Here is a 1,927-nt window from a genome sequence, read left to right on the forward strand (position 1 = left end):
TATATAAACGTAAGAATGTATACATACATACCTACATGTATGTACGTATATATATATGTATGTATGTATGTATGTATGTATGTATGTATGTATGTATGCATGTGTGTATGTATGTGTGTATGTATCTTTTTATCGTAATCTACGTTTCATTAAGTGTGCATGGTTATTATTCATAAAGAAACCTTTTCTTTTCTTTCTTTAAGAGTGAGACTACGTTTCGCTCAAGAAAAAATTATTGGTTTCCTAGACAATAAGACCAATTTTTATATTATTGTATACCATAGTTATGCCAGAAAGTATAAAACATGCAAACGTAACGAAATACTGCACGATATTTCGTCTAAAACTATCTAAACTTAGTTACTCGTTTATCTTTCTAAAACATAATACAGCACACTATTGCTTTTACAGATTAAGAACTATTTTAGAACTAAAAGAACTGATCGAAGCGAGATGAATATTATTCGTGTTCTAAATGACTAGAAAATGTATCTGAATAATTAGTATATTTTAAAACCGCATGATATTTAGAATATACTCTTTATCATATTTATCATGATATCTATCTTCAGTATTTATGTTTAGTAAATGAAATTAGGTATTAAACTGTGAATTTGTTTTGCTTATGGTTTGTTTAATCAGTTGGATTCTATTGTTTTCTGATTCATTTCTTTTTTGCAGGTGAAAACTGAACTTGCAAGATTTTGGAGGCACCATACTCTTGATCATAACAACTCGCACCGAGGTTTACCATTTACCAGTCTTTCGGAATATTTTGCCAAAACTCGACATTCCATAACTGAGCAGAAAATGACCTGTATTGAAGAATCTAATAAAAAGTTTGACGAATACAGTAGTAAAAAAATGAGAGATAGTGTGAAGGATCAAACGACTTCGCAGATTCCAATAAATGAAGACACGCCATTAAATGAACCAAACAGAGACTCCAAATGCCAAGCAAATGGTCACGCAAGCTTTCCATTGCATGATTCAGTTTCATATTCAAAGAAAATATAGCCGGAATCACCTGAAAACTTTCAAAAGATATTCACTATTTTCACTTTTTTACGAAAAAGCTAAATATCTCAATTACACATCGGCTATTTGTTAACCGCAGAGGAGTTTTCTTCACACAGAAAGCTAATAAGCGGAAATTCTGTAATTGTAAATGTGGTATATTTATTCTTTTAGAACCCCAGTTTTAAACATTTTAGTACCCCGAGAGACAGGGAAAATACTGATAACGAAAAATATTTTTCTTAAACCCATTGACTTTGAATATTATCATCATAACGGAATTCCAAATGATTGATACCGCCAGGATTCTGTGGAACAGTTCAATCTCACCGATTGCATAATAACATATATATGTGTTTATAGTAAAAACTATTTACATTTAGTTCGCAATACAATTTTAAATTCATTATTAATTCAGACTATATTGTTTCGATTTTTGTGTATCTATTGATATTTGCAGTGTTCTATAAAGTTACATTCAGATACATTTTATCAACTTGACTAACAATACAAATCAGTATGAGTGTTCTTGTGTAATATTGGTGTTGTGTAAATACGATATCATGCTTAGGTAAATCTATTTGAAATGATACTTCCGATATTGAAGATGGTTTAATAAATATGTGGTTTTAAATTATAAACATATGTAAATTACGATAAACATTAATATTTATACATGCATATAAATATGGATATATATAGATATATACTGATATATATATACATATATACATACAAGCGCGCATACATACGCACATACACACACACACGCATATATATATACATATATATCTATATATACATATATACACACACACACACGCACATATATATATATATACACACACACACACACACACACATATATATATATATATATATATATATATATATATATACACACACACAC

At 29.0% G+C, this 1,927-nt stretch overlaps 1 protein-coding gene across 1 annotated transcript in view; it reads left to right on the top strand.

Annotated features, from left to right (window-relative positions):
* Positions 1 to 1,531, top strand: part of LOC106884341 (glucagon-like peptide 1 receptor) — a 224,519-nt gene extending 222,988 nt beyond the window's left edge. Inside the window, exon 13 of the mRNA XM_052970164.1 lies at positions 682 to 1,531. Within this exon, the coding sequence (XP_052826124.1) occupies positions 682 to 1,017 (336 nt within the window). The 3' untranslated portion in view covers positions 1,018 to 1,531. The remainder of the gene's footprint in view (positions 1 to 681) is intronic.
* Positions 1,532 to 1,927: the final 396 nt, after the last annotated feature.

The sequence above is a fragment of the Octopus bimaculoides genome, chromosome 8 (genome assembly GCF_001194135.2).
Source record: "Octopus bimaculoides isolate UCB-OBI-ISO-001 chromosome 8, ASM119413v2, whole genome shotgun sequence".
NCBI lineage: Eukaryota > Metazoa > Mollusca > Cephalopoda > Octopoda > Octopodidae > Octopus > Octopus bimaculoides.